At 40.3% G+C, this 24,796-nt stretch overlaps 1 protein-coding gene across 3 annotated transcripts in view; it reads right to left on the bottom strand.

Moving 5' to 3' along the window:
* LOC102300824 (SREBF chaperone) overlaps window positions 1–24,548 on the bottom strand; it is a 36,104-nt gene extending 11,556 nt beyond the window's left edge. Inside the window, exons 1-20 of one of the 3 annotated variants that reach the window (XM_042223960.1) lie at window positions 22,368–24,548; window positions 19,893–20,093; window positions 16,564–16,684; window positions 16,037–16,194; window positions 15,329–15,549; window positions 13,447–13,552; window positions 12,473–12,645; window positions 10,520–10,646; window positions 8,720–8,832; window positions 8,538–8,632; window positions 8,288–8,386; window positions 7,771–7,983; window positions 6,992–7,377; window positions 6,359–6,508; window positions 2,425–2,626; window positions 1,790–1,905; window positions 1,092–1,236; window positions 693–1,001; window positions 516–601; window positions 7–125 (exon numbers count right to left, since the gene is read on the bottom strand). In XM_042223960.1, coding sequence (XP_042079894.1) covers window positions 32–125; window positions 516–601; window positions 693–1,001; window positions 1,092–1,236; window positions 1,790–1,905; window positions 2,425–2,626; window positions 6,359–6,508; window positions 6,992–7,377; window positions 7,771–7,983; window positions 8,288–8,386; window positions 8,538–8,632; window positions 8,720–8,832; window positions 10,520–10,646; window positions 12,473–12,645; window positions 13,447–13,552; window positions 15,329–15,549; window positions 16,037–16,194; window positions 16,564–16,684; window positions 19,893–20,093; window positions 22,368–22,543 — 3,291 coding nt within the window. In that variant the 5' untranslated portion in view covers window positions 22,544–24,548 and the 3' untranslated portion in view covers window positions 7–31. Of the gene's footprint in view, window positions 1–6; window positions 126–515; window positions 602–692; window positions 1,237–1,789; window positions 1,906–2,424; window positions 2,627–6,358; window positions 6,509–6,991; window positions 7,378–7,770; window positions 7,984–8,287; window positions 8,387–8,537; window positions 8,633–8,719; window positions 8,833–10,519; window positions 10,647–12,472; window positions 12,646–13,446; window positions 13,553–15,328; window positions 15,550–16,036; window positions 16,195–16,563; window positions 16,685–19,892; window positions 20,094–22,367 lie in introns of those variants that run through there. The other 2 variants (XM_042223959.1, XM_042223961.1) reach the window with 2 other exon arrangements.
* Between the last annotated feature and the right edge of the window lie 248 nt (window positions 24,549–24,796).

The following is a 24,796-nucleotide window of genomic DNA, read 5'->3' as shown; positions in this document are numbered from 1 at the left end:
CAAACTCATACAACACTGATGCAGAAACATTTCAAGCCTCACCTCTGTACTGCAGCAGACCCAGAGGTTTGTTCATCTCAACAGTGAAGAAATCTAAGGACCCGTTCAGCCTAGCTGCCACAATTCTGGGAAGGAAGAGACACTCCGAATAAAGAACAGCCGCGCATAGTAGCCACAAGTAGGATGACACACTTTTGAAACTCTGTCAGTGCGCCCAAGGGCAGCTGTGGCTACAATGTAGCTGCCATCACCAGTGTGTCAATGTGTGTGTGAATGGGTGGATGACTGAATGTAGTGTAAAGCGCTTTGGGGTCCATAGGGACTAAGTAAAGCGCTATACAAATACAGGCCATTTACAATTTACAGCATACATCTGATGTGTTACAATCTAATGTTATAGAAGCAAGTAACATCTTTTAAGAGGTTGGAAAATTACATAAAATAAAATAAATTAGTGTCCCATTAAAATGACCGAAAAATATTTTTTGCCGATTTAGAGCACGTGTGTGTTTAACCTGTTGTTGAGAAAGGCCAGAGCTGTGATCCCAGAAACACCGTCTTCATTGCTGCAGCGTAGCCACCCTTCCACTGCATCCCACAGCTGTAACCAGATGCAATTGTACAGTGATTCTAAACACCAGCGGATCAAGAGTATGACTTTTTTCAGAGTGACATGTGAAATTTTTACAAACCTCCAGTTTGCCGCTGCTCCTCCCGGCAGCTATCAGATTCCCTCTGAGCTCCATGGCCCAGACAGAACTTTCCCAGTCTCCTGCCGCTTGCGCCCCAGCCATTGGGGATCTTTCTTGGATTACAGGTGTAGCTGCTTCCCCTAAGCTCGGACTCCTCTGGAGTTGAGTGCCTGATGGGGGCGAGGAGGAGGCTGAGGACGGAGAGGCGTAGGTAGATGGTGATGGGGGCTCGTGCTCCATGTAGGCACGCTCCACCAGTCCTCCAAAATCAAAGCCTGCTCTGGGTGCGGTGGACAGGTGGGAAGGGGGCTGGGAGGTGAAGTTGGTGTCAATGAGCGGGGTGAGATCGGGCTGGTCAATGAAAAGAGTGGGACGACTGGGCGTGGTGCGGCGTCTTACTGGGTAGAGCTCGTCCTCTGTCAGCCCGTCTCCATTAAATGAGATGTCTCGTTCAGGACTCAAACACTCTGATTCTTGAGCCCCGGTCATGCTGTCCCAGCCATTCCGATGGTCCCAGCAGCCACTGCTGCTGCTCCGCCTCAGCCTGAGAAGGAGACAAAACACAAAAAAAAACAAAAACAAAAAAAAAACCCATCAGCATGACTTGAAGAGATAAACTGACTTTATGTTTGCAGATTTACTGGCAAACATTAACACACAAAAGGTCTGATAGGCAAAAATAAATTGATAATCTAAAAACCACCCATGAACACCAGATTGTCCCTGCTCACTGCATATTCCAGATCATGACTACTTTCAGTTGTTTCCTTTAGTGGTCAGTACAGATGATCACCAGCCTCCATCTCACCCTATCCCAGCATCCTCTGTCATAGCAACCCTCTGAGTGTCCTTTCTCACTACATCCATGAACCTCTGTAGACTTCCTCTTCTGCCTGACATCTCCAACATATTCACTTTAATACAATCAATTTTCAGCCTCAAATTTCCTAAACTGACAGATTGTTTTTAAACTAAATTTTACTTAATGGAAAAATAAAACAAATAATTCCTAACAATGTAAAAGCAAATCTGGAAACATCTCAGAGATCAATATGGCATTGAAATGTTTTTAAAACAAGATATTAAGAGTGTCTCACCCATGATTTGGAATGACAGTCAAGCAGTCCCCAGTCTGTGCGTCCCAAACCCGGATCTGTCCAGCCAGGCAGCAGCTAGCTAACAGCATCCCATCGCTAGCCAAACACTCGATATCCTACAGGACGGAAACATGGAGCAGGAAGCCGGTTTAAATAAGACTAAAGCGATCAGCCAAAAAAGAAATTAATACACATTTATTAAATTCAGCATTTTTGTTTTAAATGGCCCACCCTGTACTGTAGTATAGTACTATGAGCACAAACACATTTCTGTATCTTTTAAAATCGCTATAAAGCATAGGAATCAGCTGTTTGTTTTACCCTTTTTTCAAATTGACATTTAATCTATATTTGCTAAGCAGATTTTATATAATTACAGTATCTGAGTCATTGCAACTGAACTCATTAACACTGGATTTATCTGCACCACATAGATGAGATCTGGTCTTAAAATACATCTGAAATACAAATTAACTAACATTGTTAAAAAAAAAATAAAAAAGACAAGGGAAAGAGGGAGTGTGCAAATAAATCTGACACATGCTATTTTTTCTTTATATATGCACAGTGTTGCCTTTCTTATGAGTTTGTTTGGTGGACAAACAAAGACTGCGGCGTCTCCATCTTAGTCTCACCATACTGTGGCCCCTCAGCAGCAGTGGTGAGATCTCGCTGACAGGTGGTGAATAGCCGTAATCGTCACAGGGCAGGTCCCCTCGCCGCCGCCGCCCATGAGGGACACCATTCTGACCATAGTTTCGTGGGCAGAGAACGCGATACAGACAGAAGAGCAGCAGAACCAGCAGGACACCCGCAGCCAGGCCCAGAGCTGCCACCCTGGATCCAAAGACAACACAAAAGAGTCAGGAGTGCAGTGCCGCCACACTACAACACATTTACCAGAAACAATCACACAGAAGCTGAACTTCTGTATGTGCTCGTCAACTCCTTCACAAAATCTTTCAATGTACTGCACATTTGTTGTGTGTCATCTGTTCCATGAATTCACCCTTTCAATTGAAGCTCTAGATCTCTAACAGACTTTTTATCTCTCACAAAATACTGTGGAGATGCTGAGTTTCCTAAAATATTATCCGGACACTTTCACAGTCAGATGAGTAAATAGCCCAACTAGTGTATAAAGATCAAGCAGCAAAGTGAGAAACTGTTCATAACTGACAACAGCATAACAGATCTCGATGTTTACCTAAAACATTGTTCTGCAGCTGCACACTCACATGTTTATATAGTTTGTGTGTTGAACAAGTACAACTGTACAAATCTAACTCACAATATGTGGAACTGACCGCTTGGAAAAGAAAAACCATGAAAGAGCGCATGTGCCAGCTCTTCTGTGGAATGTGGAGCTTATGTGATGATAACCTGGCAGAGGAGTGTTGACTTTCTCTGCTTAAAAAAAAAAAAAAAAAAACCCTCACATCTGTAATGTGAAAGTAGAGCTTTAACCCTTTCCCCCCCATGAAGGGAACATTTTGACAGCCAGGATTTTTGAAATGCAGCTGTATAGGGAAACAAACATCGCACAAACATCTGATGCACAGTCAGTAATCTTGTTCTACAAACAGGCCAATATGGGACAAACTCCTCAGTTCAGAAAAAGAGCTTTAAGGGTTACTACTACTACTACTACTTTCTGTGCTTATCTTTATTTTGCTAATGGCTACTTTTTTGGCCAATTTTTTTCGAATGAGTAAAATCCATCTAAAGTCCCTGACATCATTTAAACTCATGCAGAAACAAATAAAAACAAGGCAGTCTGTGTACTTCTGTTAGCTTTTAAAAACACTTTAACTGCAATAACAGGAGAATTACTGGCAGCAGAAACGAGTTGGGGAACCAACATTGACACACAGTTGCTTATTTACACATCCAGCACCTCTGGGGCAACGTTGCCATTTATTTGCAGTTTTACTCATGTTCACAATATAAACGGCAAAATATTCACTTTCTTTTAGCTCCGTTTTGGACTGTAGCCACTTGGTGAGGGAGATGTGTAGCTCATTGGTTTCTGGTGATGATGTAGTGGGACTTTTGAACCTGGCCGTCAACTTGAGTTTGCATTTCAGTCCTTGCCATGTAGTTTTATTTATAAACTCATTTTAGATGTTACTCTTAAAAAAAAGAAGAAAAAAAAAAGAAGAAGAAACAGCACAAATGATGATGAACTCTAATCCTGTCTTCAGACCTATTACACACTACGGTTACTTCACAAACATCCAGCGGTTTTCGAAGGTAAAATCAGAAACAGATGAGATGGAGTCAGTATTAACTGGTTCAAACTGTGTCATTAACTTTAACCACTGATTGCACAATTTTTTATTTTAGCTGTCTTTTTTCCTGTTTAAAGTTGCTTTAGGATGTAGGATGAGAGACTTTATCCAGTTCAAAACTTCTCTTAAACAAGACAAGGCTACGCTGACTCGTTTGTTACATGTAAAGATCTTTGCTCCAGATTAAAAGTACAGAGAATTCCCTTGTAACACCTTTATCAATCTGGCCTTCCATCTATCGAAACCAGTGTTGATGTCAGTTGCCAATTCCCAACTGTGAAGGTCACGACCCCGACCAAACTGCTGATAGCAATCATATCTGCAGTCCAAAGATGACCAAAAACATCACACTTATGTCAAAGTGACAGACTGGTTTACACAACACGGTACAGTGTTGTCGCGGCAGATAGATGAGGCTGTTATAAGCTGATAAAGCTGGAAAGGACAGTGAATCGGTGTCTCTGAACCTCCCTCTAAGATAAAGAACATTATCTTCCCATTTTAGCAGCTTTATTGGACCGATATTGTGTACACACACACACACACACACACACACACACACACACACCATTGTTGTGCAAAAGAACACTTCTAGTCTTAAGACTGATTTGCTAAACTACAGAATTCACAAATTTTAACCAAAGTTAAACTTTAATTTCCATAAAATAACAATCTAACAACATTTCTAATGGTGTTGTACCTTAAGTACTATGGTAAACTGGGGGTGAGCTTAAACGTGCTCGCCAATGTGCCATGCCACTGACAGCTAGTCTAGTTATAATTGCAGAAACTCTCACTACGTCTAAAATTGTATTTTTCACTGTGACCTCTGACCAAAGTCATCACTGAAGTCTATGCTAACACTGAAGAAATTCCTAAGATATTCTTGTACAGTAAATACTTCCCACACAGGATTAGCCCATTGTCCCTGAATGCGTCACCTGCTAGGGTAAGGAAAAAAAGCCCCACAAAAAACACTGACAAAGCCTGTAAAGTAAACAAGTCAGCCAGGCTTGGCCAGTTAGAGAATATGAATACTTGCTAAAGACAGAGATAACCCCTGGCATTATTAGAATACACACAAAGAAACTGCATTTTCACCTCACGTAAAAGAAGATTACCATCAGCCCAGCAACAGTGAACACTAAGCCAAGCATGAAACGTAGGTGCTCTTTTACTCCCTTCTGTGTTATGTCAACTTAAATACTGTAATAGAAAATACATCTACAGCACTGACAAGTTTAAAAGTAACTTAAAATGTTTTTGATTTTGAGAGAAGTGTCATGATTTCTCTTTGCAAGACCTCCAAGAGCAGTTTCGCAGACAGACTAAGACTGCAGCTGAAAAAAAGAGATTTTAGTCCAAAATTATGTTATTTCATGTCTGGAAAACTAAACCTGAATGGCTCAAATGCCCTAAATGCTATTGTACTTCACTGCTCCAACTTCAGCAAAACTGCAGAAGGAACTTAAAGGCTTCAGTGTCCAAGGTGCAATCGGTTCAATGACACAGGTACAAAGTGTGAAGGTCAAGGTCCTTTACCTGCTGTGGCCCCTATTTACACTCAGCTGTGTGACGTCAAGGTTTGTTTTTTCTAACCATGTGCAAAAACAGTGATCGCTAAACTGAACTGAAACTAAGAAAAGCTAGGGCCTGAAAAAGATATCACTCATTCAATTAGGCTAAGAAGATTATGTTTCTTTGTAAATTTGTCTAAAACAAAAATTATATGAACTCATAAAAACAATCAGAGCTGATTCATCTGTACCTTCTTTCATAAGATACTAATTAAGGCAGGTAATTTAGCATTCAGAGGATTCTGAGATTTCAGCATTTTCCCCTTATGTCGTTAAACATGTGTCTACATATTACACATAAATAACTTCCTCATGAACTAATAATAACAACAGCAGGAACCCAAAACAACAAGTACCCAAACAAGCGGGGATTAACATGACCCAACAGGTGGTAAGCTGCCCTGCCTGTAGATCCTACATGCATATATTTGGTCAGATCAACATTTTCACAGAAATCCTTTCATTTTTTGTTTGGAGAGCTGTAGGAGGCTTATGTTGCTTTGAGAAACGTCCTTTTCAATGAGAGTCTCTAGAATAGTAGGGGCAAACAACTCAAGTAGCCACACTGATGGAAAATCTGCTGGATTTAAATAATCAAAAGTTACCCGTTTAACACCTTAAGGCATGCAGGTTTATCAAAGTGTTTGTGAGGCAGTTCAAACTTAAAGCGGGTAGATGTCTGTGTCTTTCTGACTACTAACTTGTAGAGGGTGAGGTCTGTCTGCAAGTCAGCAGAAACCTTGAGAATGGGTGGTTGAGGGTGTCTCGTGTCCTGAGGGTGACGTGCGTCAATGGCCTCCTGGGGTGTCAGATGAACAGTGATTGGGATGACAGGTAAGATGCTAATGTACCTGTAAAAGGACAATAACATAGTGGACATAATGAAGCTGAAAGAAACATCGAAGCAGAATTAAAGACTTAAGAAAAAAAAGAAACAAAAAAAATTGTTCCTGGCTTTTACACCTTTAAAGTGGGAAAGTGTTTGTTGGACAACGCATAAGCACATAACTGAAGTAGGTTACTTGTTTGTAGCTGCATTTTCCATGTGGAGAATGGCTGACAGAAATTAGTTGTTCTTTTTGTCCAGCTTTTATTTGGAGTTGATATAAACTTCATAATGCAGCATTTCATTTTGCAGAAACATCACATACACGCCAGGAATGAATCGACACATTATGCTGCACCAGTATCATAACGAGGCAAGAAAATCTTAACTGCTTCACTTGCTTTCATGGAAGATTTGGGATCTCCACTACAGTATAATATACCGTTTCCCCAATTAAGAAAATAACAGACTGACGAACAACAACAAAAAACTCCCCAGCAGCACTCGCCTTTTTGCTAAAGTGATGTTGTAGTAACTGAAGAGTGATGGCCAGTGCCTGAAGGACAGTCTCCTCCATCCCTCCTCATCCTCCTCCCCCCAGGTGATCTGAGGTACAGCGGGTGGGGACTGTGGAATGGGCTCTGCCCTTGGAGGGCCATGATGTCCCTGCGATTGGTTCTCAGGTAAAGGAGTTGGATCTGGTGCACGATGGATGCTCAAGGTGCTGGTAGGATCCCCACCTCGAAAAACCGGGGCCACTCCCAGGTGTGGGGGCAGACCGCCTCCCCCGGGGTCGCCTAAGGGGCTTTGTTCAGACACCTGTGCAGCCAGGTAGGTGCGGATTCCAGCTGGGTCGGTATACACAAGGATACCAATCCAGATCACTGTGCCAGCCTAAAAATGAAAAAATAAAAAGTGTCATGTTGATCAGTTAGCTGGAATATGTGGCCAGCTTCATTTTACATTGAGCTGATATTTACTTAATTTAGACCACTTTAACCTAATGTATGTATATGCTTGTATTAAACGAATCCACCTTACAGTATAGGCATCTTTACATAAACTGTTGGCTTTATGTAGGCACAGCAATAAGCTTGCAGACTGTAAAAGCTATTCTGTTAGTTTTAAAGCTGAAACAGACATTCACCCCCCCCCCAAAAAAAAAAAAAAAAAAAGATCTTGTCAGTCTTTGCCATTGTATGAAAGAATAAGAAGCTGACAGTTGAAGACAAATGGCAGCAAAGTGCACAAAAACATTTACAGTCAGTTCTGAATTTGTCTTCTCACCATGATGATGCGCTGAGCCAGGCGCGTGCGAGCCAGGAAGTACACCACACGCAGCCTCTTGGGGAGCCTCAAGTTTCTAAAGGCTGGTGTCTGCAGAGTGATTGTATGCGGAGAGGGTCGCGGTGGAGGGGGTACCTCACGTGTACGCAGGGGGCCTGGCTTGGGTGGAGGCATACCTGCTTCAGCTGGCAGGCGGCGGTTCAGGTCAGCCAGCTAAAGGAAAATAATGAGGTTCACACTTTTTTTTTTTTTTTTTTTTTTAAACATCGTTTTTTGTATTTTAAGTCAACTTCACAATACATGCTGAAAATATCAAGAGTGATTATGTGTCTCAGTGCTGGTTGTGTTTTTTTTTTGTTTTTTTTAAATTTTAAACTCAGTTCTTGCCTGGTGCATAAAGGTTTACATCACATAAAACTCTTGTTACTTAAATCTAATGTTGAGTCCAGCATATTAACTCTGTGTGTGTGTGTGTGGGGGGGGGGAAGATTTGAAAGTATGCATATGCGTTTCTCACCTCCATGCGGCGAATGTCTATAGATAGTACAGTGGTGAAGAAAAACATCTGCAGGAAGAAGTCAGACACCAGCCCCACAACAGCAAATAAACAGAATTCCTAAAATAAACAGAAGAGACATTAACCACATAGAAGCATTTCCCACCTGGCTTGATTTAGCATTATGCTTTGCTTATTTAATAACAATAACTTTAACTACAGTTTTCTCCTGGTGCACTTCCTTCAACAGTTGCAGCACTTGTCCTCTTACCTGGATAGCTGGCACAAGAGTGAAATATCCAATGAGGATAATACACAGCTCAGTGGCCATATTCTTCATGATAGACCAGCTCTCATTACTAAGGCCTGAAAAAACAGAACAACAATCAGGGAAAAATGAAGAAATGCACAATATTTAATAAGCCGTAACTAAACTACATTCTCCAAACTTACCTTGAGCTATGCGCAGTTTGACCTCGAGGTCGACAGGGGTGGAAACCACAGACTTGGTGAGCACCAAGACGTTCTCCAGCCCGATTACCACCACCAGATAAGGGAAGATCTCACTGCAGGGAGAAAAATAAAATACCCTCAACTTTGAGTACAGTTATCTTTGGTAATATACACTTTCACCACATTACCACTGTGTGGAATTCTGTTTAAATTACAAACACAAATGTACTTTAATTTGACTTTAATAATGCAAATGTATGTGGTCCACTCCTATGTTTTGTTTGTTTTTTAGTTATAAAATCAGTCATTTAGGGTTCAATTTCTCTATTTTTTTTTTTTTTTTTTTTTTTTTAAATTCTTGGCCCACATAGCTGGGAATTTCCCTGAGATTAGTATGTGTGACAGATTAGTTTGACAGGATAGATAAGCTTTAGATGAGGCAAGTGTATAACTGGGTCACACACACTCAGTAACACTGTACATAATAAAACACACACACACCCAACACTATCTGTATCTCACCAGCTTTGTGTGTGGAGTCAATTATGACTCTGCAGATTTGCATGTTGCAGTCATAGTTTTGGTACGTTGGCCTTGATGTGTGTTTATGCAAGCACATGGCCTGGGCATGCACAGCCCATGGAGGACTTGCATGGATCTTAGTGGCTGGTTAACAGTACCACTGTCACGCCATGAGGTCTGCTTCCTAATAAACAGCTCACGATTGGACAGCCATTAAACGTCAGTATCTGAATACATCTGCCCCATATTTCAGTCCATCCCACTTCCACACAGTGTTCTTCCTTTTTCATACACACTAACACGCTGTTTGCCCACATGAAGTGATCATTAACAGAACTCCATGTACGATCAATACAGAAGAAGAGGAAAGTCAAAAGTCAGGTACGTGCACGTGAGTTGGTAAAAATAAGGATACAACTGACAGCCAGCTAGAGGTGTTAACATTAACAGGATACATTTTAATGTCAATAAGAGCAGGAGAACAATGAAATTACTGCCAACATAATTTCAGTGGTGATTCACAAGTTAAACTCATCCTTCAACCTCTTAAGTGTTTTCAGGCTGCCGCAAAGAGTTGACTCTGTTCATTTGGACATGGTGTTTTCAGAGAGTTTCCTGAAAACGCTACATCCAGACGAACAGAATGAATTTTTTAGGACTTCCTTACCTGGATGATTGAGCATGCATGAAGACAGCTTTTAGGCTGGTTTAAACAGCATTCATAATAAAGAAAATGTACTGTAAAAACAGTTAATGCACTTAAAAGTGTAAGGAGCATTCAAGTGCTAATCACTACAGTCTGAAGTTAAAGCTACTGTGGAAGGTAAGTGCAACAGCACTGGAAGCTACTTCAGTTAACTAACATACAACGATGCCATATGCATTAGTTTCTACATGCAAATACGAGAACAAAACAAAACAAGTTTTTACTTTTTAAAAAAAAAAATGGCACTGACTGGAATAAAACTGATTCCTTGCTTTGACGTTTATGGTGTAATCAAGGGAAACAATGAGTATAAGTCATGAAAGTACAAGTACCAAGTTGCTCTCAGTGATGCAAACATACATTTTTGCTGCGTCTTGATTAAACTGTTTTCTTGGCTGCCTGATTTTTGAAACAGTCTCTGCATTCCTTGGCTTAAATTTTAGGCTGAAATCTAATAAGCGTCTGCTGCCAAAATGGCATGTGCGTTACTGTTCCTGGCAGATGAACAAGAGCAGAGACCAGACCCCTTTAGTAATCTTCAGACACTCAAGTATGTAGAAAATGGTTTTTACCCTCCATTAAGTGTGGGTGTCAGTCCAAACAGTGTACACAGACCCACAGACATGAGCAGAGAGCTGAGCACTGTGACCACAGCAGCCAGAGCAAGGCCCCACTTAGATTTCACCATGTCGATCTTACCTGCAAGGAAGAAAAAGATGATATGTTGAGGACTTCACACTAACCAGCTGTACAACTATTCAAATCCTCAGCCAGACCTTGTCTTAAATCAAATGATGGTGATCATGTAGAGAAGGCGTTTAAGCATTTCCAAAATTACATTTCTAGATGGCAGGTGATGACACTGAACACTAGGCTTGCTGATAAAATATGCAGGGGTTATGAAATGAAACTGTACAGGCTATCCATTTCTCAAACTTGCAGGTTTTCTTTGAAATGACAATTCTGAAAATGACTACGCTGTAAAATAAAACAGCAGCTGCATATTGTTGTAACAGATGTTTGTTCAATTACAGTTTTCCAAGGCAGCCTCAAGTGTACACTCTGATTTTCCAGACTGGAAGGAGAGGTCTTTCTCAGAAGGGAACAGATAGCAAAACAACGATGAGACAAATAACTGAACTTTCTGACCCCGATGTATCAAAAATAAGAATGAAACTTAAACAGACTCAACATAAGAAAGAAAGCTCCGTTTTATTATCGAAGCAAAGAAACATCGTGGACCCTTCTCACTTCTCAGCTTTCCTCGAACCTCAGGAGAACAGAAATAAAGACTGTGCGCTTCATCTTTCTCACACATTCTTTCCACTGTCTAATGCTGCACAGACCCTGTTTCATATCACACGTCCTAAATAAAATTCCCTTCTTTTTACTGTTTAATGTGAATTTCATGAAGAACGGTTATACAACTGCAGTGGCTGCCAAGTTCTGCTGAATGCTTTTTCCCTTTATTTACATATTTTAATGTTTAAAAAGAAATACAATTTTTCCTTAAACTGTACTTTACGCAGCACCACTTTTCACTGTCTGAGACACTAGCAGCCCAGTCTGCTCTGACGTGTAATCAAAGTTTCTTCACTTTTCAGTTGGCATAAAAGTCAGGCAATGTTGGTTACACATGTAACACTGAAAGTCAAAGAGCTGTTGATGCTAAAAATCTGAATCATAAAAAAGCGACATGCTAAATATTTCTCTGGTGGTCAAAATTACAGCACAGCCATTTCTTCAACATCTCTGAATGGTTACATTTTCAGAGGATATCAGGATTTTAGTAGCAAAGTGAAAAATTGTGTTTGCATTGATTGTAATGGTGTGCGTGTGTGATTTCTTGCTTGTTTCACTGTTTAACAACAAATATTGTGTTACTGAGAATTTAAAACAGCATGAACTTGCAAAGAGCAGGAAAGATGTGCTAACAACAAACATCAAGGTATTTCTCTGAAGCTTTGGAGATACTGACATCAAAATAAAACCTTACACTTGTGTTTACCTCATATTTTCTGTGATCACAAGGTGTTCCGGTATTATTATAGAATATTATGGCTCTCTTTTGGGTTCATTAAGAAACAGTCTCATTGAATAATTATCTAAATTATTATACTGCAATTACAAGTGCATATCAGGAGCCAATTGTGAGTAATTTAACCACCTTGCAGGTGAAAATTCATTTGAGTACTTGGACGGCGTGTGTGTCTGTGTGCACGAGTGTGTGTGTTTGTTCCCTGAGCTAATGTTTGTGCTGGCAAGCTGCCGATGGTTTGGTGGCTGCATTCTTACAGCGGTGTGCAATGTTCCCATGTGAGGATTATCCCTGCAGCAGACAGGGACAACCTTGGCACCCAAACACTTGTGCACACAAAAGGGCACAGCACGTTTTGCCCTCATTCTCTGGCACTTTTCTGTTTTAACTGTGGTGAGTTGTGCAAACAAGTGGTAGTGGTGGGGGAAGTCGAGATGTTTGAACACTGCACCAAGTACAAAGCAGATTTAAAGGGAGTTGGACTAACGTGTAGAGAAGTAGATGTAGGCAAAAAGAATGATGTATGTGGTGACGAGCGGGATGAGCTCAGCAATGCCGATCTCCTCCTTGAAGTGGACGTGAACCATGTGGTCATCTCTGAGGGTGCAGTTGGCGGATGGGTGAAGCTGCTTCAGGCGGGCCCGTAGGCTGCCTAGGAACCTGGACACACACACACACACACACACACACACACACACACACACACACACACACAAATAACAATTAATCATCGTCACATGGAGTAACAAACTTCATCACTCCATTTTTAATTTTGAGAAACAGACACTTTGCCTCGAGGGACAGATGCCATTAATCCAAGGAGAAGACAGTTCTGACTATTTATGCCGTTCTATTGAAAAAGTGAAATACAATAAAATGCAAAACCTAAGTCACAGACTCCTACTCTGTTCAGGCTCCAGAGTTAGTTTGTAGATCTCAGTTTCAGTTAGTTTCCAGAGTTGGTTTGTTCTTTTAGTTTAGTTTTTAATGTATAGAAACATAGTTTGACCGTGGGCAAGCCCAGAACAGACAGACGATACAACAGAAAACAATTTCCAAAAGACACTTGACTCAAAGTCATGGAAACATCCCAGTCTCACGCTCCTCAAGCTTCTTCTCTGAAAATTTTAGTAAACTACAAAAGATTGAAATTTTTCCAATTTAGTTCCATTAGTAAAATATATATTTCTTAAGTGTAGTTTGTAATTATCTTTTTTATTTCTGTTTACCGATTTTAACTCTATTAGTTTAAAGTTTAAGTGTGTATTTTGTGTCTTAAGCTTTTTCTAAAGCAGCATTACCGCCCAAGAGTCACAGAGTTAGAGATGACAAAAATATGAAACGAGAAAAAAAAACAAAACAAAAAAAAAAAAACTACTAAATTTTCCAGTGACATCCCTTAAAACTAAATTTAAATAGAACTGGCTTTTAGTTTTCTGTTCTATTGCCTTTGTAACTCACCTTGCATCATAACTGGATAGAACTACAGTGATTGTATAGGTCACCACCCTCTTCCTGTTGTAGTGACTGACCCCCGAGTACTTCACAGGAACCCCGAACAGCAAGTCTAAAACACACACAGTAAACATCTTCATGTAAATAGACTCTTCATATTCTAGTAACAGACCACCTTTTTACAGATCACTTTAGGTTGACCACTGGTTATTTATTAGTCACCAGCCAAACATTCTCAAAGCCCTTAGGTCTGTGTCAGAACAGATACAGTTACCACTTCTTTATAAGAATAAAAAGAAAAGAGACGTTTTAGAGCAGTTTTAGGCTTAGAAAGCTTTGTGGGAATCTGCTGTTGTCACCAAGTTCTTTTGATCTTAGTCACAACACAAGGAAACATCTTAGTGATCAGGAGCACATGTGAAAGCAGAAAAAAAAATACCTCACTGTTTTAGAAAAAAAACAAACAAACAAACAAACAAACAAAAAAAGCAAAACAAAAAACCCCTAAGTGACAACATCCTGGTTTCAATAATGAAGTTAAACTGCAACTTGAAGCTCACTCGAAAAGCAAATCAATCCATCAGCTCTGGTCTCAGACATGAGGGTGAAGTTATAAAGGAGTAAATAAGTTCAGGAACCAAAATGGCAACTGCTATAAAACTAAAAACTAAGCCATTAGAATGCAAGCCTGGAACACAATCACTAAACTCAGATCCATCCATACGTTCACAAAATGACCTCAAAATACATTCATCCTCACTGACTGCCATTTCTCATAGTTATATATTTTACACTGGGTACCTGGTGGAGTTTGGGGCTCCCCTGCCCTGCAAGAGCAGCTGAAATATAATCCCCAATGTAACCAGGCTGACAAGCCTCGAGTCAGCTCAGTGTGAACAAGCACATCAGTCTAACTTTATCTGACAGCCAAGCTGTCCCTGACTATATCTTTAATATCTCTTGAAGTGGCAGATGTGGCAAAATGCTGAAGGGGAAACTTGGTTCACTATGTCAGTGGGTAGCATTTTAAAAGAATTCAATAAGTTCCCAAGGAATGAAACTGCTTGTTCTCCGTCAATACGAAAGCCTCTTAGTTGGCTGATACAACTAATCCCCTGCTCACTACTACCGACAATTACTCATGCTGAATGATGGCAGACTACTTTCAACAAGGCAGTCAGAGTATAACACATTCTTTCCCCCTGTACTTCAACCGACTATACAATAGACACGAGGTACTCAATATGGTGATCAACAATGGTAGTTTCTGACAGACTATTTAAAAATGCCTGTAGTTCAGAATGAATTAGTCATCTCATGGATCATTGCATGGCAAAAAGCAATAAGAACACAGGCCGGACTGGAGCTTTCAGATTTTGTCGAAATAAAAAAAAAATGCTCCCACACCTACTGACAGGCGTGAGAACATTTCGGACACAATGACACAATGTCCTATTGTATTACGATTTGTTAATTACTTAATACATCGATTTTCACAAGGACCAGTTAAGGAAGCACTGAAGCTCTAATCTTGGGCACGCTTCAGGATGACACCACATGCTCTGTGGACGGTGACAGAGACTTTGTCTGAACACATTCACTTAACCACTCCTTGGCAGGGTACGCAGTGATCACACAAGTCACACAGTTGGTTACAGTAACAATTATTAGAATGTGAGTAGAACCTCAAAAAGAGAAATGTCCAAGGGCTTTTTCTGAGTAGAATATGGTAGCAGACCAAACTGAGTTATATTTATGTACTCGCTTGTTGATCAAAGGTCTGTCAAGGGAATGGTTTGTTAGCAATACTGTACACAGAACCTACTGCACACACACACACACACACGAGGGGAGGCCACTACTGAATCAGAGCTTTCCCAATTACTACCTCGCAATGTCGCTGAGGTGTGCAAGCCTTTCGGTTCATGTTTCTGGATGGTCTTGAGGGGGTCGGGGTCCGAGTCAAACAGCTCTCGTTGGTTCTGCCAGTAGTTGCCAGGAGAAACAAGAAGGCAGCCATGCTCTGGCAGCACCGACTGCATCCGCCGTAACCCTGGAAACAGATCTGTCACCTGGAGACACAAAGACTCCAGACTGCGAATGCCGGAGCTGACAAGACAAGAACGAGACAGCGGTAAAGACAAGAGAAGAGGAGGTGTGACAGAAGACGAGGAAATCAATGCAGTACAGCTCACGGATACCAAATGCTCCTGGAATAAATGAGATTTAAATAAACTAATAAAGTATTGAACAGCAATAAATCGTTAATGTAAAAATAGTTAAACAAGTATTTAATTGAAACCAGAAGCACAAAAGCAAAGCAAACTGTTCTGGGAACTATCATTGATACAGTAGATTAGTCAAACAGAACAAACCATAAACTTTGTAGTTTACAACAGATCAATAACTCAAGGTCATTGATGTTTATCTCCCCCCCTTGGACTAAATTCAAAGAAGCTTTTGGTTCACAGCTTTCCTTCCACAGCCCTCTGCTCTAGTCTTTCCTTATACTTAGACTACACTTCATAATGTAGTATTTTTTCCATTGTGTTACTGCAAATTTACCACCGTCACATATCAGTGCACCCAAGCTTACCTGTCGGAGTGAACATGGTTGCGGAGCTCTTCCAGCAGATTGAAGACTCGCCCAAGAGGCGACCGAAAGACATCCACCGGCACCAGGCTGTTGTCCCATGGAGACACTGCTGCCTTCACCAACACCTGCTGGATGTAGGCGACCGGAGGACCCCGGTACTAGGGCAAACATGTAGGCAACTTATTAAGAAACAGATTGTGATTAAGTACAATGAACCAGCTACTACTGCTGACTGATTTTAATATTAGTATTTAATATTAACTAAAAACGTATTCTTTGTTTCTTATTCCCCTTGTTACAGCAAATTAAAACTAGTGTTGACAAATCGTGTGAGCCACTGTTTTACTATTTATGAGCCTCCAGCTTTGCCCAGCCATCATTTTTGAATATTCAAGCCTAAGATTAAAATGTATTTCAGGTTTGAATGCCATAGCTTAAACACATCCTAAGGAAATAAAACAAAAGTGATAGTCAGAAACAGTACAGAAATACAGAATCTTATGGATTTCATGTTTTTTTTCTCCTACCCAGTCAGGGCGCTCTCCAAAGTCACCCTGAGGCTCATGGAAAGGAACGCTGTAGTCTCGCAGCCCTGTGGTGAACTCCACAGGACCCGTCCCAGGCAGGGGGAGCCTCAATAATGGATAGCTAGCAGGAAGAGAATGTGGGGGGGGTTTCACATGTCAAACAATAGGAACAAAGGAATTTAGTTCAACTTATATTTTTGCATCTACATCCTTTTGTTCATTCATTAATAAATGGAAAAGACATTCTCACTGTAATGCAAACCCACATGCATGCTTTCAAAGAAAGCATCAGACAGCTATACACTAAGGACCAATGAAGCCACCATGATAACGGTGAGTGCTTCCCTGTGATGCATGTTGCAACACTTCTGAGTAGATGAAACCAGCACCTCTGGCTTTTCCTGCCAGATTAAGTTTCATGCGCAACCCAGAGAGACCCGCTCCCTAGTTCTCCTGGAAATGGGCAGGTCTTCAAGAAAACAAACTTCATCTGAGAACCAAACCACTCCCTTCTTTCCTTCCTTCTCTGCATGTGTCTATATGTAGAGGAAGCACGTTCAGTTTGAAATGATAGTGTTGAGCAACCCTGAAAAATACCTGAAAGACTGAGCTGGTGGTGGCAACAGAGGTGGATGGAATAAAGCTTTTAAAAGACTCTCTGAAGTGTTTTGGATGTATGCCCACTGTCTTGGTGCTTACTTAAAATGGAAAAAAGTCATCACAAAATTATCAAAGGAAGTCAATTCCTTCTTAAAAAAAAAAAAAAAACACAAACAAACCACAAACTACATTTTTATTTTTTTCTTATGCCTAAATTATGTCTAATTCAGCCAAAAGTAATCAAATGTGCCTTCATCAGCTTTATAATAGGGATTTTAGCAGAGCACCTCAAGCTTCCCACTCAGGCTACAACTAACAACTAATTTTATTCTCAATTAACGCAATGCTGACTTTCTGAATTCGTTGATTTTGTCAAAAACAAAAAAAAAAAAACACTGATACACCTCTATTTGTTTGCATAACCTTAATCTAAGGTCGTGTTGTAGTTGATAAATAGTCCAAAAGTCAAAATAGTTTTAATGTCAAAGAAATGCATCAAATTCTCACATGAGAGAATGTAAAAGAAATTAAATATTTATATTAAAAATAAATCATGATTTAATTATCAAAAGCAGCTGCTGACAAATTGTTCACTTTTAATTAAACTAAGCTGTAGCTGTGCTGCCCACATGGCTGTCGTCGAGGCCGCTGAGGATAAAACAAAGTAAGAATTCATCTAATAAAAATGAGCTCTCTCCTAATGAGGTCAAGCCTGGAGAAAATTAAGTGCTCCCCAAACATCACCATTGCACACTTTTTTTTTCTTTTTTTCTATAAAAATGACACAATACAGCCTTCAGCAGTTGAGCTGTACCCCAGTTTAGCAGTATAAATAAAGTTATGTTTTAATTTTTGATGATGTACATCTTTAGCTGGAAAAGGAAAAGTGGTCTGACAGAGGTTCAGAAATCTCAGCAGCTGATGAAGGCTCAATTGGGTCACTGGTACCTTTGTTTCCAGACAGCTTATATGAACATATTGTACTCTAATACAAATATCAATTCTTGTCTTTTCGATGGAAACCTCTGCCTACTTTTCGCTGTGCCTCACCTCCCTCTCCCTCATGCCTCCTCCACTCTCCTAGGTCACTGTACCTCCACAAAGGCCTCTTTTGTGCCGAGCCAGCCCCCCTCCTGACAAGCAGATGGAGGGACAGGCATCCCATTCTCACAGGGCCACTTTCTCACAGCCCTCTGCTCTAGCCCTGCCTTAACATCCCCGTCGTCCAGCTCTTTTCTTTCATTTTACCCCGGGTGGTAGTTAGTCGCCCATTTGGTCAGCACCCCTGCTGTAAGTTGCAGCAAGGACAGCACGCTGCAGGTGCATGTGTGCATTTCTGATTGTTTTACAATGCCTTTACTTACAAAGCCTATCAAACTCTGACCCACGTCCTCTCTTTTGAGGAGTGATTTAGCAAGAGGAGATATGTGCGTGAGTTCAGTGAATGTTTGTGTCATCGTGTCAGCAGGAGGCTGTTGTGTGTGTACAGATGGCCAGTTAAACTGAGCTGAACTGGCCAACTGAGTTTTCCCCTCTGAAGTCACTTTCTCCATCTGTCTGTTTCTGTAAAGTGGATGACAAGATTTCCTCTCATCTTTTAACAGAGTTGGTACTAAAAGGAGGTCATCATGTCCACAGGTTCTTGCAAAACAGTCTGCTGTACTGTTTAGTAGATTTTGACTGGACTAGGGCTGCCACAAACGATTATTTTGATAGTCGACTAGTCACCGATTATTTTTGCGATAAGTCAACTAATCAGATCGCGCATCCATTGGACGTAAAACGTACAGCTTATTGCACCAGCATGCATCTGCTCTTATATAACTATCATTAGCTTACAGCTGTAAGTGTTTAAGGTATGTGCTAACTAAAAATAAAGATGCAGATTGCAGTGTTTTGGTGGAGTTTAATAAACTTAGCCGTCTGCTCCTTGCTATCTAAAATATAACAGGACACCGGAGTATATTCTCGAGCATCTCACACTTCTGATAATCAGCCGTCTGCTTGACGTTTATTAAGCTGTGTAAAAACTATAACTTTAATCTCAGCCAAACTGATTTACTCAGGAACAAATAAAATACTAAAAAAAAACAAAAAACAAAAAACCAAAGAATCACATTTAAGTTACCTAAGTGACTTTTATATCATGTTTAACCTGAGTAGCGAAAGACGGCGGTGGGTTTGAAAACGATTTGCCGGGAGTCCGGTGTTCTCACCAGCTCTAGTGAGCCTTGCCCCGTTCAGTCCGTTATTACGCTCTTAAATCCTACTACTTATTCCTGCATCTTTCGTGATCTTACAAAGCTTCAAACGATGCGTCAACTATTAAATTAGTCGTTGACGTAATCGTGACTAGTCGACTAATCGTGGCAGCCCTGGACAATGTTTCAAAAGCAGTTTTCTGAACCCTGCATAGGTGGTCAACTAGCTGGTCACAGTACAACTGTTCAACACAACCACACTCTCTGGGAAGGTAAAAAGTGAATCTGAGGAGGGGGAAGGTGTATCTTAATAAGGAATAAGAGGGAGCATAATCAGACAGTTTCACCATTAACGTACTTGGTTGTATACAAGAACAAGAACACGAGTAGATGCTTCACAATGAACTCATCAGTATAACACGTAGGTGTAAATACCAGCTTGTCAGTTTTTCAAAGTTAAAAAGAAATCCATATTACTGAAACTGTTCCCTGTATGCTAAAATTACTTATATTACACTCAATACCTACCAGCAGGTGAGGATGCTGGCCGAGGTGAAGAGGATGATGGGTACTGGATAGGAGGCACACAGCAGCCCGTGGCGGTAGAAGGCCGCTGAAATCTTCTCTCTCAGCTGCTCGCGCAGCGTCATCTTGGTGGGCTTGGTCAACTCCCGGCCATTGGGAAGAACTGGGCGGCCGAGGACAGTTCGCCGCGGGGCATCCAGGGACCTACGAGTGCAAGCGAGTCAATAGATTCACCGAATGAATATTTAATTTCACACATTTTAAAGCCAAAACTCATGGGATAATTTTGACTATAAAATTATTCATTTTAAAACTTTTAATTAAGTTGTTTAATGATTTTCTAGGGGGAAAAAATGTCTTATATACTCCTATGAGATCTGAGAGTTCAGAGAAAGGGGAAGGGAAGAGGGGAAGACTTTCTATTTAAGACTAAACTTGTTATGGAGATTCATCAGACATAGTGAAACTGAGTGAAATCCTGTTTTATAACTGATAAATAATTATTTGCATACATAAGACATATTTCCTTTTCAGACATAACATTTGACATCCCAAATTACAATAATTTTTTTTTTTACTTCAATATTTTAATCTAAGAAAAGCATAAATTCCTTCCAGAGAAAATAGATTGTACTTTTTAAATACTGAAATTGCTGACACTGCATCCAATCAGTCTAAATAATGCAATCTTATAAAGATGTATTACAAAAGCAACAGTTTTCATATTTTTAAATAACTGGCACAGTTATCACTGTTTAGACGCAAGCACATGTGGAACAAAATAGCAGCACAGAGGCAAGTTTTATAAATATTGTCATCCCTCTCTTATCAGGCCAAATCGTGTAGTGCATCTCCACAGACTAACACACAGAAACAGAGGTCAGCTCTATTACTGAGAAGCTCTGTCCTGGAAAACTAATTTGTTACACACATCTTGTGGTGCCATTCTTACTGCTAACTAAAGGCACAGTGTGGTTTTTTTCGTTCAAACCAGCTCATACTGTGGTCACATGCTGCATAGCACTTAAACACACGACTCATTCAGTAGCCCAAAAGGTGTGGACACATTCCCCACGGTGGAAAATATCCAACTGTGGTACAGCAGTGAAACATACATGCTTTACTGGTCACACCTGGGGAAAATTACAACCTCCACGTTCCCTGAAACAACAGTTTCTCAGAAATTTCCTGTAAAGTTACATTTAGATAATAATGCACAGGAGGATATGATGGTGAAAATGGAAGAGGGTAATGTTTAACTATTTAAAGAAATAAAATAAAATAATAATAACAACAACAACAACAACAACACAGGTACTGAAAAGCTATTTGTAGAAGACGAATTCATTAAGTCATTAATCATTAGTCACCACCTAAATATCTTTCGACCTTTGGACAGAGAAAGCAATTGGAACACATATCTGACTGCTGGACTTCTTAGCAGTCTTCCAACATGAATCATCCTTTGAACCAGTCCTAATATTTCCATAGCTATAAACAGAACAAAATGCTTTTCATACAACAGGATGCCCCGAAACTCTGAATACAACAGTCCTGTATACTCATTATTGATGCTAATGAATTCTAGTAGCTGAACTTTTAGGTAACTTTGATGATCCCAATTTATCCAGCCATGGTACAGCACACATACTATGTGCCATATGGTATAAAGGAAACAGCTAAAGGAAACCAGCAAACTTGTTTAGCTATTTCCATCGATTGAAATTTAAAAGTTAGATAGTTGTGTAGACCACATTCTTTCATCCATATTATAGGAACTGAAGAATTGTTCTCTGGCATAGGTGCACATTTTATACACATTATATGAGTATCGACAGAGATATGTACAAGTACACAAAAAAATATTTTTAACTGACACCATGCACTGATAATTTGTCAATCAACCAACCAACAGGTTAACATACTCTTAACTCTGATTGGCATCATAATCTCTGGTTTCCATTCTATACAATAATAATCACAATCATGACAACGTCTGGAAATTGACCATCGTTCAAATAAAGAAATGTTAATGTTAGGACCTTGGAATGAAGTAAACTGCCAGACTAACTGCTTGAGTTTGATGCGACTTATCTGAATTCAACATTTGATTTCTCCAGCCTGACCCCCCTAACATGACTCTGTGCTTGAACACTGATGTCAACTCAGCTGGAAAAACTGAACTCTTTGACGTAAAGGTGGTTCACTTAACAACAAACGCAATCACCAAATTGGCCTCCAATCGCAGTTCTCGTTTCCCTGTTTACTCAGTCGGCACGTTCAGAGCTGCCTATCAGTGTAAACACTGCTCTATTAAAATATTTAACTGGGTTTCCTGGCACACATGCAGCAGCTGGATTTGTTCAGTATCTTAATCCACCCGCTCTCACCTCAGCTTCTAAAATCATGTCAATAAGCAGCATGAAACTGTTAACCAAACAGTGTTGTTAGACAAGTTAGGCTGTTCTAAGAGCATACCTGCCAATGGGAGACCAGTTTATCTCTCTGGCTTGCACCCGCTGAAGTCCCCTGAAAGCAGAAACGGTGGGTTTTTTTAGCTTTACGTGCGCTTTATGGTTAACACAGTGCTCCCTCCTCGACTCAGACAGACTGTGTAATTGCTCCGCTTGTCCCCCCGAGAACAGCGGAAACATTCCCCGGGAGGAATTTGCCTCAGGAGTCTCTTGATCTGCTGTTATAAATACTCCATACAGTAAACACAGCAATGTCCTAGTAACCTTGCACAATAGGTGCAGCAAATGTTAAAGGCAGATTTTGAAGTAATGACTTTCTGCTCTCAACCTGGTCCTGGTTCCAGGGGCCGTCTTGCCAGGGAAAATTTTCAATGAATGCCTCCATCTCTCAGTTTGTCCAGCAGGGTAAATGGGTGTAGCTGTAAGGCCCAATTTGGCAAAGGGTCAGCACCATCTCCGTCAGTGAACTAATCCCGGATTGAGCTGATCGGAAACTCAGCGAGCAGGGCTCAGGACCTGTAGCCATCCCCCATCATCTCCCTCCTCCTCTGGCCAAAGCCGGCCAGCGTACTATTATGCCAGTTACAGCAAGCCAAGACATTCACCATCTCAAAAGCATGGTGTATTTGAGAGAGGCTTGACAAGTAAAACGTAACAACTAGGGCAGATATATTAACACCAGTCACAGGTCAAGTGCTGGTAAGGAGTAGCCTTTCTCTTATCTTCAGCCATTTTTGGCAAGTGACCAGCAATTATTCAGAAATCCTATTCTGTATCACAAGATAGACGATGGTGTTCCCTAACAAACACTATGGCTGTAGTACATTAAAAACAATATATATTATATAACACAAATAATATTTCCTGACTAAGTCAGGGAAAAGTCTCAGCTGAATGAATAACCATGTGCATTTGTGAGTATGTGCTAAACAAATAATCTAAGAAAGAACAGCTTGTATGCATCTTACATGAAAACTCAGCACATTTACTCACAAAACACAGCATTTCACATTGCAAGTGCAAATTCAGTTAAGGAGATCATTGTGGACCTCTTTAGTGTACCTTTCCGATTAAGACTAAGGTAAGACTTTGTCAAAAAGCACAAAGCTAAAAGACTGCTGCTATGAGAAAAATGGTGCACGGAGTTTATAGATGCAAATTATCAATAAAATTTAGAAGCGCAAAGCTTACCTCTTTTCAACACATGCCATGAATGTAAATTCCTTAAACAATATTTCCTCATAAACTGCTGCAAATCCAAGCACCATACCAATACCCACAAACATTCCAGCAAGCATTAAGCTGTGTCCGTTCTTTGTGGCATAATTGCATCAAAATTCAGTGACATAGTTGCATAATTCTGAGGCATGCGCCTCTGATAACTGAAGACCATTAGTCCTGCTATAATTGCAGAGAGCAGCTCAATATGGATGAGCCGACTTTTACAACCAGCGCTGATGAGAAAAGAGGGTAATGTCCTGTCAATGAGTAACCACATTTGAATAACAGATGGTGCGTAATAGGCGGTCTACTTCCTTAAAAGCACCTCTCTCAAAATACAGTTTTTAAAAATGAAATATATCTTGGTTAATTGATGGACATATACTAAATTACTTGCTAAAGTCTTCTTTACGCTCTAAGGTATACTAAAGCAACCAGGGTTGTGACATAGCCATCACAAGACAATGAACAACTGCAAGAAGGATGATGCAACCCTGTTGCAATATCACCTGCTGGTAATCACAGTAATTATCAAACCAACAATCAGAAACCGGCAGGGATTAATGAATAAAATCAGAAAGTGCAGTTTAAATATGTACACGTCTTAATTTCATTTATAAAAACTAACATTAGAAAGTGCCTACCAACAAATGTCAAATTGAGCGAGAAGACACCACTCACCGAGCTGAAGCAATGATAAATTATGTTTACATGCAATTAAAAACCTCAAAGGGAACAGTTAAATCTCACCGTTTGCCCTGACAGGTTTATATTCCATATGAGAGCATCTAGCTTTATTATTAAAATGGCATGTGCAAAAAAGGCTAGCTGACAATATCCACCGCTACCTCATCATGGTTCATTAAATAACACTTAAAATGCCTTAAACATAAGAGCAGAAAACAAGTGCTGAACAAACAGCTATAATGATGATAGATCAATGTGTTTTATGTATTATGTAAAAACTTACGATGTCATGAAGCTCAGGCTAAACCTGCTAGCAAACAATTAGCTTTGCTAGCTGTAAATAAACCCGGGTCCCAATATGGCCCCACGCTTTAAGCTTAAAAAAGAAACAAATTGTGACAGTTAACATACCTCAATTAACACAGCTGTCGCTTATAAAGTACCACAGATTGATTCCAACAACGGCGCATAATAGAGTAAAACTACAGGTAGCATGCTTGGTGTTAGCACGTCGTTAGAGTGCGC

Source organism: Haplochromis burtoni, unplaced genomic scaffold (genome assembly GCF_018398535.1).
Source record: "Haplochromis burtoni strain Fernald_Lab_line unplaced genomic scaffold, NCSU_Asbu1 Contig_124, whole genome shotgun sequence".
Taxonomy (NCBI): Eukaryota; Metazoa; Chordata; class Actinopteri; order Cichliformes; family Cichlidae; genus Haplochromis; species Haplochromis burtoni.
Note: the sequence above shows the minus strand (reverse complement) of the source record. Positions and strands in the feature narration are given on the sequence as shown.